Source organism: Solea solea, chromosome 11, assembly GCF_958295425.1.
Source record: "Solea solea chromosome 11, fSolSol10.1, whole genome shotgun sequence".
Classification (NCBI taxonomy): Eukaryota; Metazoa; Chordata; class Actinopteri; order Pleuronectiformes; family Soleidae; genus Solea; species Solea solea.
The window spans coordinates 11,799,357-11,815,312 of record NC_081144.1 but is presented as its reverse complement, the minus strand read 5'-3'; the positions used below and the strand labels follow the sequence as shown (position 1 = coordinate 11,815,312).

The window sequence follows — 15,956 nt, the reverse complement described above, 5'->3', positions numbered from 1 at the left end:
TATCTATTTATTCATTTGACTCGTATGACAAAGACAACTATTTTTCTCCGGGGTTGTTTTTGTAACAGTCCCACTCACTGCATCCCGCCTTGACACTCTCATCCGCTCCATCAGGACAGTCTTTGTCTCCATCACACTTCCAGCGTTGCGGTACACACATATGGGAACCCGGACACTGGAAGGCCTCTGGACTGCAGGTCTTCGATTCTGTGATGACAATGTTATGGGAAAAATTACTTCATGATATTACACCAGAGAAATCTTACCCACAATTTTACTGGGCGTTGGAAAAAGTACTGTGAGTAATATGAGACTTACTGCATTTCTGGTCCTCATCAGATCCATCACCACAATCATCAGAGCCATCACACACCCAGTGACTGGAAATACAGTGATGGTTCGCACATTCAAACTGGGTGGATGTACAAAATTTGTCTGCAGAAAAAAAAAAAACACAGAGAGCTCAGCATTTTTGGACAAATGATTTACTTTTTTCCCAAGCCATAAAACATCCTTTCCATGTGCTGCAGGAAGTCGAAAGGAAAACAGTCTGGTTATTCTGGTTAGTATTTGTGTTTTCAAGAAACATCTGGGTATTACAGGATGATTGCAAGAGACTGACCACAGTGTGTCTCATCAGCTCCGTTTTCACAGTCGTTCTCCTTATCACACGTCCAGCTCATAGGAATGCAGCGACCACTCGGACAGGCAAAGAAGTTGACTGGACATTTAAGCTTCCTTTTGTCTGCAAGACAGCAGAAAAAAAGACTAATGTAAAATGACTTTAAAAAAAAATCATGAGAAATTGAAAGATTTCAGAGAGGAAACAAAGTATGCAACCTGGGCAGTTTTTCTCATCGGAGAAGTCACCACAGTCATTATTGCCGTCACACACCCATGAGGGCAGATAACACAGAGTGGTTTTCTCGCAGCTCTGGAAGTTTGGTCCTTTAACTCCCAAACGGAAGAAACGGGCACAATCTGTCGGCTCTGACGGAAAAAAAAAGAAGAAAAGCTTAAAAAAAAAACTAAACTTAGGCTACAAAGAACCAAGTACAGGAAATGCCTCTGAAAGGAAAAGATGTTAGATAACTTACGGCAGTTCATTTCATCACTAGCATCTTCACAGTTGACCACCTGGTCACAGCGACTGAAGTTGGAGATGCAGCTTCCATCTTTGCACTGGAACTCTCCTACTTTACACAGGGTCACTGCAGAAAGGAGTTTTTTCATTTACACATGTGGAGCATGTGGACAATCAAACGCAACCTCCTGATTAAGTCAACTTCGTAGTAATGCACATGTCAAAGAGCATTCCGTCCGTACTCATCCAATTAAGGCATCAATGAAAAGCAGATAAAGGGCAGAACAGTTTAAAAAGGGCCATGATTAACATCTGTAATATGAAACTAACATGATTATTCTTTCCGCCGCGCTCACAAGCTTCACTACAGATTCTACACGCATTTGCTCCAATAGAATCGACATATAGGACTTACTATTACAGGGCAGCTCATCTGAATGGTCACCACAGTCATCTGTGCCATCACACCAGAACTGGTGGCCAATACAGCGTCCGTTGATGCAGCGTCTATAGCCTTTCTTGCACATGCGATTGGCTGCAAGGAGAAGAGCGGTTGATCAGTGTTCGCTGGAGTGCAGTGTCCTATTTGCCAAAATGACACATGGTCTAATCTATAATAAAAGTGATAAACCATATTTTTTAATATTCACTGATTTATGGACTGTTCTCTCTGCAGGGACACACTAAACCCATGCCACCTCATGATCTAGTAACTAACTGTATTTGTGTACTGCTTTGAACATGACGATCATCTAATAATGTGCAAATTATAAAACATGAACGACAACCTGCGACAGTCCCCTTGTTGTCTGTTAAACAGCTCAGTAACGAAACTCACCACAGTACGACTGCTTCTCGTCGGACTTGTCCTTGCAGTGGGCCATGCCGTCGCAGGTCAGGCTGTAGTTGATACAGTCACCGTTTCCACACTCAAAGTCATCCACACTTCCACAGGACACGTTCAGCGCTGGAGAGGCAGAAACATCCAATTTAAATTGATAATTGAGAAGCCAGTGCAAACAATGCATGCTGAAATGATTGAAAATGTTCTCTCTCTCTCTCTCTCTCTCTCTCTTACAAGAGCAGGTGTTGTCTTCCAGAAGTTGACGATCACCACGGCAACTGCAGTTAACCCGTCCATCGGACGTGGGCAGACACAGGTCTTGGCAACCTCCATTATTTGATCGGCAAGGAGAAAACTCACCTGAGGGAAGGGAGTCATGTGTCATATAATGCAACAACATGAAATCAGAGCCATGAACAAGTTTGCTTGGCTATATTCATAGTCTATGGAAGTGGCTCAGTTAGGATGCCAACACCAGCATTGCACAATGCTCCAAATTATATTAGACATGTTATGTTTTGACAAGATAATCCTCAAGGACACATGAATACCCAATATTTGTCAATCCATCCACTATTTGCTGAGGTATTTAAGCCTTAAAATGGTGGATCAACAGTCTGAGAGACCACAGCACCACCAGCATGGTGACAAAAACAACTCTTACATGGTGAAAACAAGCCTTTACGACATGAGTGACACCTGCAGAAATGATGTAATCCTGAGGTGTGACCGACGCCAACCTTACATTGACTGCAGTAAATACTACTCACAGCTGTTGGTGTCATTCGCCACAGCAACGATGCCCATTGGCTGCTGAGGGATGTCTGCACGCAACACTTTCATGTCTCCTCCTGTGTACTTGTCGGCTCGAAGGACTGCCCTCCTCACCCAGTCAGTCCAGAAGATGTAATCTCCATACACAGCCAGACCGAACGGATGGACGGGCTCATTCTTCAACAAAACCTGGGGCAGACAATGACAGGCATGAATTCACTAAATACTGAATTTAAACTTGACGTGTTGATATTTGTTAACGACAAAAAAAGAAGGCAAGAAACCGGCGACTTACGTAACGATTGCTTCCATCATATTCACAGCGCTCAATCTTGTCCAAGGTGGCATCAGAGAAATAGAGTTTCTCAGCTCGGTGATCTATGGCCAGGCCATTTGGAGTTTTAATGTCACTGCCGATGATCACCAGCATGTTGGCTCCATTCAGAGAAGCCCTCATAATGCTGGGAGACTGCTCATTCCAGTTGGTCCAGAACATGAGACTAAAGCGAGAACAAACACAAGACAAGAATTATGTGGGAGCTCCCAAATGTCTTGGTTTAAAAGTTACGGTTGAGTGGACTATAATAAATCTCCTGTTCAAAAGGAATAAAGAAAGAATTGCGATTGGAACTGGGTCCTGAATGCAGAGCACCAAGTTTCAATATTAATGACTCACTCCTGACACTCGTCCAGCACAAAGGCTCTGGGGTGGTCCTCTCCAGACATAGTGACCACAGTGTTGCGGTTATAGGCCACAGTGCGGCTCTGATCCACAGTGTGTCGAGTGATGGTGGAGGTTGTGTAACTGGTCCAGTAGAGTGTATCCCAACCGCGGTGGTATGCCAGGCCCTCAACAGACCCAACATCTGTGGAACAGAGAAGGAAGAAGTTGGCCCTAGGTACATTTTTTGGATGCTTTGCAAAAGTTTTTAACTTGTTATGGCGCCAAAGCTTGAGAAGAATAAAGTGGTTTTATTTCACTATAAATAAATATCACCTCTCAGGAGTGTGAGTAGCAGCTTTAATGAGAACCTTCAGTGAGAATTCAACAAATCATTAATCACTGCCATGGTTGTAACAGGTTGTTCCCATGGTTAACTTTGTGAGACTTCATTAAAGGGGCAGTGGCACATGCATTTCAGGTTTCCCTCGTCTTCCCACTTCAGTAAATGAATGGTGAAGCTCTGTGAGGAAGACTGGACGAGTTTAAACAACAAACAAAGGCGGGTAAAAAAGAATCTGTACCACACAGTTCCAAGTATTTACCGAGCCTGCATGGTGTTCCTGGAAAAGTTTAAAGCCTGTATCAGCCTGTCATTTCATAGCTAACTGCCTGTGCACACAAATACAACGCCCCATGCACACTTGCAGTCATGGTGACTTCTTGTTGTTCTGAGAAGAAAATTGCAGTCACTTCATGGACAGAGGCCAGGACGATGAGGTCAACGGCAAAGATAAAGCTAAAGTTCCGGATATCTATCCTTTCATCCTGCAACCACGCTCTAATGCAACAACAATACAGCGACACTATTTTTAACTGTGCTGCCCACACACAACCTCATGGAAAAGGACACAGTATTGAAGCTTTATGGGCTCAAAGCAAGTGGTAACTGGTCATGAAGTCACACGTGGGAATCTGAAGGTGCCATGTTGATGCACGTTCACAGATGTCACCTGCAACCAGGTGTCTATTGGACAATACCAGCTGTCAATTTCCTCTTCACAGGAGCTTCATTTACAAAATCCACGTCATGTTCTATTGAAAAAGACCTGAAACTCCTCCTTATATAATAACATTATAAATGGAGTGGAAATGGGCTCATTTTCATATTGACTTCTGTGTTATTTTTGCAACCAGCAAAGCTGCCCCCTAATGGTTATGCAATGCATTCTTATTTCCTGGTTGGCTCCAGGAGTAAACTGTTGTCAAACTGTCAGACTACATCCATTTTGTACATATGGTCTATGGCTCCAAGTTGTGCATCCATCTGTTTCCAGTCACACTGGTAACCACGTTTATGACCACTTATTCCCAACAATAAAAAGCTGAACACTCTGCACGACTGTTTGCTTTCTGCTGAAAGCCAATAATTGCTCTTTACTAGACGTTTCACATGAATGACACAATCAACCTTAATGCGGGACAACTTTAAGACTGAATGTGCTGTTAAGCAACCTGAAGGGGCAACTTAAACACCAGTTTATGAGCAAAAACCTGTGTCACAAACATTAGCTCTTCATATCCCTGGATGGATGCACACGAGAGGACAGAAATGAAGAAATTGTGTGCATGAGTAACTAATCTCTTAGTTGAAATGAAGATCACACGATATTCAAGTCAACCTCGCTCCCCCTCCCCTCGCCTCAGTCAGCTCAGCCCCTGGTTACTGTGCAAACAGTGTAGCAAACGTGTTGTGAAGACCACTGACACTCAGAAACGGAGCCTTTCTGACAATCACTGCACTCGTGTGATAATCCATGTGACAGCTGAACATTATTTGGCTTTTCTTACTGCTTTTTTTTTTTTTTTTTTTAATCTCTACTTCTGTATTATTTTCCTTGAGTGACTGAATGCCATGTTTCATGCAGTAATCATCCGCTGGTGGATTCTACAGATTACCTGCCTCTGAAGAGCTTCTAAATGGACAACATGCCTCCTACCACTTAATGTAGCATCAAGTAGCATTGACTTTTAAAGTGGAACATCTGTTAGTATCTACTGTGATGATTTTGTCCACTGTTGCCTGGTTTCAACAAATCAATACAGCCACAGAGGAACTCTGTGAATTTGGACTCAAACTGCTCCCCGCTGGATTACAAAGGATTTTCTGATGGAGCCTAAGAAAAACCAGCCTGCTCTTTGAAGTCCTGCTTTCATTGTTCTCAAAACCGAGTACAGCACGACATGTGACGGGTTTTTATCTGATGCCCTTCTTTGTTTTCAGAAAAGGAGGTTGTCATATTTTGCATCATCGTTAAGTGCTTTACATTTCTTCAAAAGGCAAGAACACAGTTACAGCGGTAAAGTTTAAGAGGAACATTTTTTAAAGGGATTCAGTCGGAGAGCAACAGGAGCTTGTGTGACTCAAGAGGCACTGGACTAAACTATTTTCGGGCACTTAAAAATGAATTTTGACCACATAATAATAGACTGTGTATTTTCGCAGATAACATTTAAAGTGCAATATACTCTTTCTTTTCTGTTTTCCACAGACGGCCCAAATTAAAATGTCAATGAGGTTGTCAACTGACCAGTTTGGTCTCAACTGCTTAAATAATTGCTATCGTTGAGAGAGTAGTGGCAGTCTTAATGAAGTGTGGCCACGTCGCCTGTAACTAATAGTTAAGACATGGGTTGGAGACACTTGCTCTGGCGCTCAATATTAAAGGGTCATTAAGTTAATTACTTGATAAACTGTAGTTAATTGTGTTAGTTTTGTGCATACATGGATGAGTTAGGGAAGCAGGTAAACAGTAGCAGCCTTGGAGAAACAACTCATGCAGATGAGTCTTTGATTAAAGTCGTGGTGCCCATCTTGGATGGGCTCATTCTTGTGACTGGTCTCGTGGGCCAAATTCTTGTCATCACCATCCTTAATGGCAGGAGGAGGAAAGAAAGTCAACCTCCACATGGCACAGACACCCTGCTGCTGGCTCTGAGTGCTGCCGACCTGCTGCTGCTGCTCTGTTTGCCCTTCCACACATCTGCCATCACCCTTGGCTTCTGGCCTTTTGGCAGCTTCCTGTGCAAAGGCATCAGCTTCCTGGGCGTGGCCTGCTCTGCGGCCTCGGTGTTCACCCTGGCAGCTTTGGCTGTGACACGCTACCTCACGGTGGTGCACTCCACCTGGGCGTACCGTTTGAGGATGCACCGATGCATAAAGCTGACAGTGGCTCTGCTCTGGGTCCCTGCCTCCGCCTTGGCAGCGCCGCAGTTTGCCTTCCGCACAATTACCACGTCCCGCGCTGTGTACTGCTTTGCCTTCCTGTCCGATTTCAGCCAGCTGGTTTACAGCATCTCTCTATTCCTGTTTGGCTTTGCTCTACCACTAGGCATCATTGTACTGATGTACACCAAGATCTACTGTTTTCTCCGACACGCGAGGCTGCTGGGAAATGCTCCCCAGCTGGAACGCTACCAGAGCCAGGTCACTCAAACTTCAGCCCTCCTGGTCGTGGTCTTCACTCTCCTGTGGCTACCCTCATATGCCCTCATGTTCTCCTTCATTGGTGGATCAGTGAAAGACTCACCTGGCTACAATACTGTTGCCATTCTGGCCAGACTTCTGACATCCTCAGCAGCAGTGGTAAACCCTATACTGTACGGGTTTATGTCTCAAAGGTTTAGACGAGAATTGAAAGAGCTGGGGCGAGAGCGCTGGGCATGGTGCAAAAGTTGCCTGATTGGTTGTCCCGATGTTTTTAACAGGGACACGGTACAACCCTTTGAGCTGGACACAACCTCAGAGAGATGCCAAACCTGAGTCTCCGAGCAGAAAAAGAAAACAGCGCTACCTCATTGTTCACTTTATCGCCAGATTGATGGCGAGTTAACCGAAGCACTTGGGACATTCATAGAATATACCTCAACTAAATCAAATTGTGTGCAAGATGTAAAAGTGTCATAATAAAATAAATCGGATAAACATTTTCATGTGTTGCCAATCCCTTCTATATATCATTTTGTTCGTAAATTAATTGGCATATTTATTGTGAGTATCATCAGTTGGGTGATACGCTGAAATAATATGATCATTGTGTATAATAAATGTTGATGTAAAGTCTTTTTTTTTACGTCGTTGGATGGATGAAAACAACTTGTTCAAAACTCTGACGTTGTTTTGACATCAGTAAGCACACTAGCCCTGAGCATTTCACTTTTGTCGCTCCAGTGAAAAAAACACTGCTCGCTACAAACAGCTTCGGTCACAATTCATCTCTGGATAGAGTTCGACAACACACTCTTGAATCATTTAAAAAGAAAGTTACTTTAGAGACACTCCAGTGCTAAAACAAGTGAAAAGCAGTTTGTGTGTGTGTGTGGAAGTGTGTCTCCTTCAAGTGGCACTCAGTGACGTCAGTCTCCTCTAGTCGAGATGCTGCAGCTGTGCATGTGTGTGTGTGTGTGTGTGTGTGTGAGTGTGTGCAGTGGATCCTCCTGGGTGCTTGTGTTGTCAGAATGTGCCATAATGGCTGTTTACAGTGTCGAGGTGGATGAGGGGCAACATTTAATTATTAATGTTAATGATAAAAGAAGGAACTCCTTTGAGACTGAGAGGAGGGACAGGTTAAAGTGGCACTTCAAGGTGATTTGTGGATTATTTAAGGTGAATATTAGGTGCGTATGATGACTCCACACTTACTGTCCACCACAATCTTGCGATCTGTGCCGTCGTTGTTGATCTGCTGTATGTTGCCAAAGTGGATGTCGCTGAAGAAGATGCGGTTGGCCGCCTTCCCTCCACCGCCGTGGTAGTCGAAGCTGAGGGCGATGACATTCTTCATGTGATCGGGGTCCTCAAACGGCTTTATCGGCGCGTTCAGGTTGGTCTCATCAGAGAGGTGGATGCTCTTCAAGATAGTCCGCTCCGAGTACAGCAGGTATCCGTCATAGTCACGGCAGCTGCAGTTGTCCTCTGCCAACATGCCATGAGCACAGGCACAGGTGTGCTGCCCGTTGCCACGATAAAGACACAGCTGTTCACAGCCGCCATTGTTGTGTTTGCAGACGTTTGTGCCTGGAGGAGTGCGACATGTTTACGAGGTGTGTTGTTACACAAATAACTAGTCTGGTTAAACACAGTTCATTAAGCTGAGGCGGTCAAATAGTTTAACCCTTTTGTGATTATGCTGTTTATTCTTTAATGATGCAACATTATTTATCCCATCAAACTGCTGAACGACCAGGATTTTGAGCAGTAGTATTCACTTTTGGAACTTTTCTGAGTGCTGCTTTGTGTTTTCAGTCATACTGCGATGTGTTTGCAGATGTCTTGCTTTATTAGCACAATGTTGGTGTTTGTCTTGATCAAATTGATATTTCCTGAGTGCAGTGCAGGAATGTCACCAGGTGACACGAGCTCGAAACATTGCTGTACTAAGAAATACAGAGAGACAGCTGAGTGAATCGGCATCAAACCCCTATCTATTTGATACTGGTTTACACTTTTATATTTAGAAGTTATGCACTACAGACCTAATGTCTGAGTTTAGCTGTATGCATGTGTTGTGTGTTTCCCTACCTTGCTGCCTGGCCCTGTTGAAAACCTTGATGTCCTTCAGCTGGACACCAATGCCACTCCTGAGCTGCACAGCATCTGTAGCATTGTCTTTACTGCCTCTCTTGATGGACCCGTTGGCATGAGTCCTAAACGAAGACCACAAAAAGTTTTGGGTAAATTAATTGCACTTCATTACAACATGATTTAAAAACCCGTCATGCACTGAACAGCGCGGACAAACACATTCATCCACTCGGCTGACCTGTCGCTCCAGTAAATGTACTCCTCAAAAACAGACACGGCAAACATGTCCATGTTGTTGTTGGCCAGCACCACCTCCCTGTTGTCTCCAGTCTCCAGATTGATGCGCTCAATCTTGTCCGTCCTCGCATCGCACCAGTACAGAAACCCCTCCTGCACAGACCCAGGAGAAAAGAAAGAAGATGAAATAATATAATAATTATATGAGGTTACATTTACAAATCCAGACTGAACAATTATTGAAACAATCCTGTGATTGTATCAGTTTATTAAAACCTTTTACCTATGGAAATAAATAATAACTGTGGCTTATATTGTGTCAATATTAAATAGATTAAACATAAAACCACTGGACAAATAATCATTGACATAATGTGTGAGTTTGGGAAGATTTAAGCAGCATGGAGTCCACACCTCGTAGTCGATAGAGATCCCATTTGGCCAACTGATGCTGGAATTGACCAGGACCAACCTCTGGGAGCCATCCAACCGAGAACGCTCAATACGAGGGTACTGACCCCACTCAGTCCAGAACAGATATCTGCAAACACACATGAGATGACATAAAAGTGCAATTCAGAGGGGGAAAAAAAAGAACAACTCAACCAAAAGTAGATTATAATTTATTAGAGAAAGCTAAGTTAAACTGCTGGCAGGAAATCTTACCCTTTCACTGGGTGGACAGTGATGGCTCTGGGTTTGTCCAGGCCCTGGGAAATGACTACATAGCGGAAAGAGCCATTCAGCCTGGCAACCTCAATCACGTCAAAGCCCTGGTCAGTCCAGTAAATATTTCCTATGAAAGGACAAGGTTAGAATTAGCTATGAAGCCCTTTATGTGTGCCTGTGTAGATTTGGAAGAAACTAAAAGAGGTTACGAAATGATCTAGACCTGCTATCCAGTCCACAGTGATCCCCTCAACCCTGCCGATGCCATTGGTCACCACGTCTTCTCTCCATGTCTGATCTCTCTTAGCCCTGCTGATAGTGCTCAGGCCCATGTCCACCCAATAGATGGTGTCATTATCTGAAAAGCAAAGGTCATTACGTGTCACTATAAATACTCAGATATAGGAAATAGTGGGAGCTTTAAAGTTTTACGTGCAGCCATCCAGTAACTGATGTCGCACAATTTTACTCACCCGCGTGGAAGTCGATGCCGACAGCCAAAGAGGTGCCAGACACCGGCACCAAGGCGTCAGATTTGTCTACCGGGTCCAGAGGAATTCCTCTGATTCCCTCGTGAACAGAGTATAGAAGGAACGAGCCCATACCTGCTCAGAGAAAGCACAATCACTTTTTGTTCTGAGGACACGCTGCATTCCTACTGTATGTGTGAATGTGGCTGTGAGGCCGTGTTTTACCTTCACAGGACTGCTGTCCTGTCTTGAGGCTGTACCCTGCGGTGCACATGCAGGCCCTGGTTGTTGGTGAGGTGGGGAGACACAGCTGGGAGCAGTCACCATTGTTGTTACTGCACAGGTTGATTCGCGCTACAAAAGAAGAAGAAGAAGAAGATGAGTACGACGAAAAGAAAAGGGAGAATCGCGTTACAAAAAAGTAAAAGGTCATTCGCCTGATATCTCTTACCTTTCTGCACATCCTCATCGTAGATCCTCATGTGCATCATAGGCGAGGTGTTGTTTCGCAGAACCCTCCAGTTTCCTCCATTGTTCTTGTCACACGTTCCTATCTGGCCCATTCCTTGATCTGCCCACCACAGTTTGTCTCCTACAGTGAGGGAAACCGATTTGGTTCAATAATAAGCTGTATAAATTATTCAAAGAAAGGGTTATTTTTTTATCTTTCTCATCTTACCCATAACAGCTAGTGCACTAGCCTTGGTAAGTTTGCCTTTAACACCTTCCAGTATCTCCAGTTTAGATCCATCCATCTGGCAACGGTTAATGGTGCCATTTCCTGAACTAACCCAGTAGAGCTGCTCCTTTTCATAATCAATAGAAAGGCCTGTGTGGAAAGAATGTGAGACAAAGACATTTCTAACAAGTATGTACTTAACCTGTGTCAGAAATCCAGTGTTATGTTACAGACAGTCCGTAGAAGAAGACGGGGGGGAGCATACTCACCTACTGGTCCCTTCTGACTGGTGAAAAGTGTTGTGTGATTGGTACCATCCATGTTGGCCATGCTTATGTTGTCACCGTCAGTCCAGTAAAGTTTGCTGAGGGGAAAAAAAAACAGTCGGTTAAAGGAGAAAACATTTGAAGAAATTCCACAATAAATGAAATGAATATTATTGTCCAATCAGTGTCAGTAGCAAAGTTAAAGTAAGAAGTTTCATACCAGATACTGCATCAGAGTATCCACAGGCCCGACAAACTGGAGACACTTACCCCAGCAGAGGGTGCACCACCAGACAGTGGGGCTTGTCTAAACCCTGGATAACAGCATTCTTGAAAGATCCATCCAGTCGGGCCACATTGATCTGCTTCTTATTGGCATCATAGCTGGTCCAGAAAAGGTTCCTGGACACCCAGTCTACAGCCAGCCCATGAGCATTAGGGAGATCTGGATAGTTACAGGATGACAAAAGAAAAGGTTAGAGCTTCCCGAGTCTACAGTGTGTTATCCATCTGCTTCTATATATTTGGGATTGTTCTTACCAGCAGAAACAACGGTCTCCACCCCTGTGCCATTGATGAAAGCTCTCTTGATGGTCTGTGTTCGAACATCTGACCAGTAGATGCGATGCTCCACGGCATCATAGTCCACTGCCGTCACATTGTCTATGTCTGGCACAGTGAAGGAGATGATGTAGTTGTAGTAGGGATTGTCTATGTCGACACCTCGGATCTCAATCTGACGAGCATAAAGAAGGAACTTGTGGGACTCTGAAAAGGTAAAACAAACACGGTGTTATTATACAAAATCAAAAAAAATAGAAGGGACTGACTTGAGGCAGAATGACTTGACTGAGTAGAACATCCCTTTTCTAAAGCCCACTGGGATTTAAGGTTTAGTAAAGGTGTTCTTAATGCACTGACAACACAATGAAAGGGAACCAGGTGGATCCCAGGACATGAAGAGAGTCAAAGGAACCAGTAACACAAACATGTTTCCTTTGTCGGGGCTTGATTGTGAGAGATGGGATGAGAAGATAACGGTTAACTCCCTCTCAATCAAGACAAATGAAACTCAAGAAGACGTAATCATGTCGGAGGAAAAAAAATATCTGCTAAATCAGCTAACAAGGCTCGTTTCTCTGAAAATTCCCTTGTAAATAGGGAATGCATCAGACGCCCTCTAACCCAATTATCTTTACATCTACATTGTCGAAGACCGTTCTGGTGAATGCTAAACATTTAGACAGACACTCGGATGGAGAGCATGTGCAGACATGCTCATAAATTCCCAGTTATCCCACAAAACAATAACAAAACCCACTCATGAAATCATACAGCAATAAAAAAAAGAAGACTTCAGCACTCCACTCGATACAGCCCCTTACATTAAATGAACGCACAGGGCACAGCAGCAGAACCCTGAGCTGGGAGAAATTATTCCTGCACACAAAAGCCTGCTCCTTGATGACAGGGATGATGTCACAACATTGTGTGTACGTGCTACACTGCAGTTTTAAAGTAAAACGTCTGCATGTGTGTACACTTGTGAGTTCATGTGGCAAAGTAGCACTTTTCTTACCTTTGCAGGTTCGTTTGTCAGCCTGCAGTTTCATGAGGTGTGGGCAGGCACAGGAGAAGGTCTGGTTAAAGTTGATGAGACAAAGGTGGGAGCACGGGCCTTTGCCGTCTCTGGTGGCACATGGGTTGGGAGCTAAAACAGAAAAAAGGGAATGAGGGCAATGATTAAAGTGAAAGTGAGCCAGAGAGAAGTATCTCTTCGTCGTTGTCCTTGATTTCGTCGCTTGAAGTTGATATGATTGTGTAAAAAAAAAAGTGACGTGTTTATTTTAGTGTCAGACTAATCCAATCATTCTAAATGTGAGATGCATCATAGTCGAGAGTTATTTTGTCATTTCCCAGAGTGTGAGGGACTTCTTCATCAATAAGGAGAACGAGAGTGCTGACAGACTTTGACTTGTCAACACAGCTTGAAGTCTCATCCCTGTCATGGCCTTTGGTTGCAGCTGTCAATTAGCAATTCTCGGATGTTGCTCTTGCTGTTACTCCAATTTCAAGACTTTAGTGCTTCTCTGCAAACCACACCCCCCCAGGATCCTTCATCCAGTGGCTACTTAACATCAAGGTGAAAACTTACATGTGACATGAACACTCGAAAATAGCAGGACGATATTTGGAGAGCTCAGACACTGTTGGGGAGGTTTCCCTCAGAAATAGGGTTTTATACAAGGTTGTGTGCAGCCAGTAGGAAATGCCACGATGAATGAGGAAGCAGGAGGAGTCCAGATTCCTCCCAGAGTGAAGACACAACACATCTCACAGCTCTGAAAGGTCAACTGTCTTTGCAAAACAGTAGCAGCGAGTCAACATGTCGGCAATGAACTGTGACCTTATCACAATTTAATGCCTAAATGGATTGCTGGTTATTGCCATTCGATTGGCTGTTTAGATATTTGCCTTAATGAGGTTTGACAGGTGTACCTATATAAGTTATTTCTCTCTGTCCTTATCTTGCAGGTGACCCCCTGGGCTGCAGGATCCAGATCCAGTTTTTAGGCTATTATTAGTAGCAGTACTAGTATTGTCATCATTATTATGCTATGATTAAAATTGCTCTCAGTAAAAACTATCTATGCTACTGTTTGTATAAATGACATTGTTGTACTTAAACATATCACAACCAAATAAGAACTGAATTTCAACCTACCCTCAGGTTGCCTGGATGGGTGATAGACCTGCAGGTCAAATGGCTGCGTGTTGGTGCGCTGGACTACAGTCACGTTATGTCCCGTCCATTTGTTGGCTTTGGCCAAAGTGTTTGTCATCCAGTCTGTCCAGTAGACCTCGCCTCCATACATGGTGACCGCAAAGGGATGGGACAAGTATTCATGACCACGCAGCACTTCGATCAGCCCAGAGCCGTCATACATAGCAGAGTAGATGGCATCTGACCTGGAAGAGTATTGAAAACAGTTGTGTTTCCGTTGCATAACAGACGGAATATGTTCACAAGCTTAAGTGCCGTATGCATGCATGTTGTTCATGTTACTGGACGGATTAACAACATTGCATAATCACAACAAATTAGAAAGAAAACAAACATCTGTGATGCAGTGAATGAGTGGGTGGCTACAGTGCAAAGAAAATACTTAGGCTGGATTAAAATGGTACCTCGCATCAATCCAGACAATGCGTCTTTCCATGTAATCCACAGTGAGTCCGTTGGGCCACCCGCCGCTGCCCGTTTCCCTGTGGATGGTGCGTCTGCCTTCACCACTCATAGATGCTGCTTCAATCCTGGGCAGACTGGCATCCCAGTCGGTCCAAAAGAGAATACTGCCAATAGAGAGGAAAAAAAACAATCATTGCGACGACGGTTTCCTCACAACACATTACATATGACAGATATAGTACATGTCAAGGATGCTTATGACTTTAAAATCCCACTGGTGTGTGGCACTTACCCATCACGAGGGTCTAGGGCAATAGCCCGGGGGTGTTCCACCTCCCCAGCCAGCAGAGTGGTTCTCATGGTGCCATCCAGTTTGGCCACTTCTATTTGGTCCAGTTTACTCTCGACCCAGTAGATGTTTCCTGCTATCCAGTCCACAGCCAGGCCTTCTGGAGTAGCCAATCCATACTGGATGACCACCTCGAAACTGGTCAGGGCTGACACAGACTCAAGATTATTTTTATTTTTTTTACACATTTAATAGCATTTTGATTTTACTGATCTTTTAAGAGGAAAAGGAGCAACTTTAAGTCACCCTAATTTAATTTAGTAGCTTGGCTCATGTAACATTTTCTGGTTTATGCGACTCACATTTGTAAATAAATCCCTGACAAACAGTGATTTAAAAAAGATTTAATAAAATCTTTATTCTTACTCAATCTGCCAAAGAACGACATGCACTACTGCTGTGTCTGTAGTGACTTAGACCAGCACCCCACTGCCCTTCTTTTCAGAAAAAAGTCTCTCTTTTTTATTACTTCCCAGAAACCCCTGGCTCTCATGTAAACTAAGTGCAAACCCAACATGTGCGATCATCTCTGGCCGATCAGAAAATTTCTTCACAAGTCCTTCCAATGCTAATTAGAGGGGGAGGGATTCAGTTTGCTTCAAGGAATGTGAGAGCTTGACAGCCTTTCTGCGTGAATGGTGTGGGTCGGAGCATCTTTATTAAACAGTTGGCACTACCAAGTGTTTGCCAGTAACTTTGAGAGATTTTGCACTTGCTTCAATAACAAGCAGCGTGAGCTGATGCATGAGTTACTCACAGTGTCTCGCTGAGAAAGCCCATTTTAATGGTGAAGTCGGAGACCTGAGAACTGGCACTACAGCATGTTGTGCTTCCTACGCTACATCATTGTAATGGCTGCAGTCACGCACAGCGAGTGCTGAGATAAATGGGAAGAGACAAAGCCGTCTGTGTGCCCTCTAAGTGCTGTGCTGGGAACACAATCTTGATTGGCAAGGAGACCTGGGGTTTTCGAGCAGAAAAGGCTAACATTGACCAGGGAGATTTATTCAGGGTCACAGACCACCACTGCTGACCACAGACTCTTTTGACTCTGAGAACATACAGAGTGTACTTTCTCATTGGAAGTAAATTTCTGAAAAAAAGGGCTGACGTTGAAAAATCAAAAGCTAATTACAATGTCAATTTGAG

At 43.9% G+C, this 15,956-nt stretch overlaps 1 protein-coding gene across 2 annotated transcripts in view; it reads right to left on the bottom strand.

The window, feature by feature from the left end:
• The window catches only part of lrp1ab (low density lipoprotein receptor-related protein 1Ab), a 78,603-nt gene that overhangs the window by 17,106 nt on the left and 45,541 nt on the right, over positions 1 to 15,956 (bottom strand). For both annotated transcript variants that reach the window (XM_058642538.1, XM_058642539.1), the window contains exons 25-52: positions 14,751 to 14,955; positions 14,458 to 14,622; positions 13,994 to 14,238; positions 12,848 to 12,979; positions 11,809 to 12,036; positions 11,539 to 11,713; positions 11,272 to 11,366; positions 11,003 to 11,152; positions 10,775 to 10,915; positions 10,549 to 10,677; positions 10,327 to 10,458; positions 10,077 to 10,211; positions 9,851 to 9,980; positions 9,599 to 9,725; positions 9,186 to 9,337; positions 8,945 to 9,069; positions 8,066 to 8,440; positions 3,379 to 3,568; positions 2,998 to 3,202; positions 2,699 to 2,891; positions 2,163 to 2,288; positions 1,923 to 2,051; positions 1,500 to 1,619; positions 1,098 to 1,211; positions 841 to 990; positions 623 to 745; positions 319 to 435; positions 79 to 207 (exon numbers count right to left, since the gene is read on the bottom strand). In XM_058642538.1, coding sequence (XP_058498521.1) covers positions 79 to 207; positions 319 to 435; positions 623 to 745; positions 841 to 990; positions 1,098 to 1,211; positions 1,500 to 1,619; positions 1,923 to 2,051; positions 2,163 to 2,288; positions 2,699 to 2,891; positions 2,998 to 3,202; positions 3,379 to 3,568; positions 8,066 to 8,440; positions 8,945 to 9,069; positions 9,186 to 9,337; positions 9,599 to 9,725; positions 9,851 to 9,980; positions 10,077 to 10,211; positions 10,327 to 10,458; positions 10,549 to 10,677; positions 10,775 to 10,915; positions 11,003 to 11,152; positions 11,272 to 11,366; positions 11,539 to 11,713; positions 11,809 to 12,036; positions 12,848 to 12,979; positions 13,994 to 14,238; positions 14,458 to 14,622; positions 14,751 to 14,955 — 4,437 coding nt within the window. The remainder of the gene's footprint in view (positions 1 to 78; positions 208 to 318; positions 436 to 622; positions 746 to 840; positions 991 to 1,097; positions 1,212 to 1,499; positions 1,620 to 1,922; positions 2,052 to 2,162; positions 2,289 to 2,698; positions 2,892 to 2,997; positions 3,203 to 3,378; positions 3,569 to 8,065; positions 8,441 to 8,944; positions 9,070 to 9,185; positions 9,338 to 9,598; positions 9,726 to 9,850; positions 9,981 to 10,076; positions 10,212 to 10,326; positions 10,459 to 10,548; positions 10,678 to 10,774; positions 10,916 to 11,002; positions 11,153 to 11,271; positions 11,367 to 11,538; positions 11,714 to 11,808; positions 12,037 to 12,847; positions 12,980 to 13,993; positions 14,239 to 14,457; positions 14,623 to 14,750; positions 14,956 to 15,956) is intronic.